Below are 1,689 nucleotides of genomic sequence, written 5' to 3'. Positions count from 1 at the left end.
GACAGCCTCTGGGGAAAAACCCTTTTCCTGAGATCCAGCCTAAGCCTGCCCCGACTCAGCTGCAGCCGTTCCCTCCAGTCCTGTCCCTGGGCACCAGAGGGAAGAGGTTGCCACAGCCCCAGCCAGGGACTGGCTCCCTAGGCTGTTGCCATGGCAACCTGTGCTGCTACTAGCTGGGATGCTCGGTCTCCACGGACCAAAGTTTAGGAATGGGATTCCTCAATTTCCTGCTGTCACTAAAACCGCGCTGCCATTCACTGCCCTCCCACCTCCCAGGGAAAGCACAAAAGGCAAAGATCCCAGGCTGGGATAAGAACAATTTATTGGGAACGGCAACCAGATAAGGAACAAACAGAAACAGCAACAATATTGAACACCGAAGGGATACGAAAAACTATTGACAGGGAAAACTATGTAACCACCAACTGTCTCTTCCCAACCACCTATATCCTCCTGCCTGGAAAGGACACCCTTCTCCACGGGGGACAGAGAAACTCCCTTTCCTGCCCTTGGCAATGACCTGAGGTGGGAGTGAATGGAATGACACGGCCATGGGCAGACCCTGATGTCCTTGGACCCACGTCATGTCATTGACAGGGGCAGGAGAAGGGACAGGTGTCTTCCCAGCATGGTTCACACAGAACATGGATTGTCAGGGCTCTTCCCAATGCGGGTCCCCCAGTGGGAGAAGAAGCTGGAGCAGTGCACAAAGCTCTACCTGCAGTTGGGGCATTTGCAGGGCTTCCCTTACTGGTGCTTCCGTTGGTGTTTGGTCAAGGCAGATCTCTGGGTGATGCTCATTCCACACTGGGGACACTCATAGGGCCTCTCCCCAGTGTGTGTGCGCCAGTGGATGACGAGGTGGGAGTTTTGCTTGAAGCCCTTTCCGCAGTCAGGGCAGCGAAAAGGCCTCTCCTCTGTGTGAATGCGCTCATGCAGAAGGAGATGGGAGCTGGTCTGAAACCTCTTCCCACACTCAGAACACTCATAGGGCCTCTCCCCAGTGTGTGTGCACCGGTGGATGACGAGGTGGGAGTTTTGCTTGAGGGCCTTTCCGCAGTCAGGGCAGCGAAAAGGCCTCTCCTCTGTGTGAATGCGCTCACGCAGAAGGAGATGGAAGCTTATCCGAAACCTCTTCCCACACCCAGAACACTCATAGGGTCTCTCCCCGGTGTGGACCCTCTGGTGCACAGTCAGGTCGGAGCTGCAGCTGAAGCCCTTCCCACATGCCCCACACTTGCAGGGCCATTCCCCAGTGTGGATCATCTGGTGGCGGAGCAGGTGATTGCTCTGCCTGAAGCTCTTCCCACACTCCGAGCACTTGTAGGGCTTCTTCTTGCTCATGCACCACCAGCTCTGAGCCCTGTCTGAAGCTTTGTCCACCTTGCTGGCACAGGGTGGATCTTTCCTCCTCAGAGCACCCTGGGCTGGGCTTGGAGCGCCTCCTCCTGTGAGATCTCCAGGGCTTTTCCTCCCTGTTGGATTCTTGTGCCGTGGAGCCACTCAAAACAGCCTGTTCCACAAGGTGCTGCTGCGGGGATTTGTCCTCCCTGCTCTCCATCCTCAGCTCCTTGCCTGGGGGAGGAAGGACAAGGACAGGAGGGGATTTGCCGCTGTGCCACAGGGAAGGGGAAGGAGATCCTCCCAGTGCATCCCTGGCAGGACGGTGTCTGGAGCGGGGTTGTCCTG

The 1,689-nt window shown here is 56.8% G+C and overlaps 1 protein-coding gene across 1 annotated transcript; it reads right to left on the bottom strand.

The window, feature by feature from the left end:
• Window positions 1–747: 747 nt before the first annotated feature.
• LOC135291752 (zinc finger protein 239-like) lies at window positions 748–1,344 on the bottom strand. Its single transcript, XM_064406019.1, has one exon. The coding sequence runs from the start codon at window positions 1,342–1,344 to the stop codon at window positions 748–750; it is 597 nt and encodes a 198-aa protein (XP_064262089.1).
• Between the last annotated feature and the right edge of the window lie 345 nt (window positions 1,345–1,689).

This window comes from Passer domesticus, unplaced genomic scaffold (assembly GCF_036417665.1).
Source record: "Passer domesticus isolate bPasDom1 unplaced genomic scaffold, bPasDom1.hap1 HAP1_SCAFFOLD_111, whole genome shotgun sequence".
Classification (NCBI taxonomy): domain Eukaryota; kingdom Metazoa; phylum Chordata; class Aves; order Passeriformes; family Passeridae; genus Passer; species Passer domesticus.
The sequence above is the reverse complement of the archived record's forward strand: the minus strand, read 5'-3'. Positions and strand labels throughout refer to the sequence as shown.

Coding starts and splice junctions, on each gene's coding strand:
- LOC135291752 (XM_064406019.1), bottom strand. CDS start 1,344: ATGAGCAAGAAGAAGCCCTACAAGTGCTCGGAGTGTGGGAAGAGCTTC.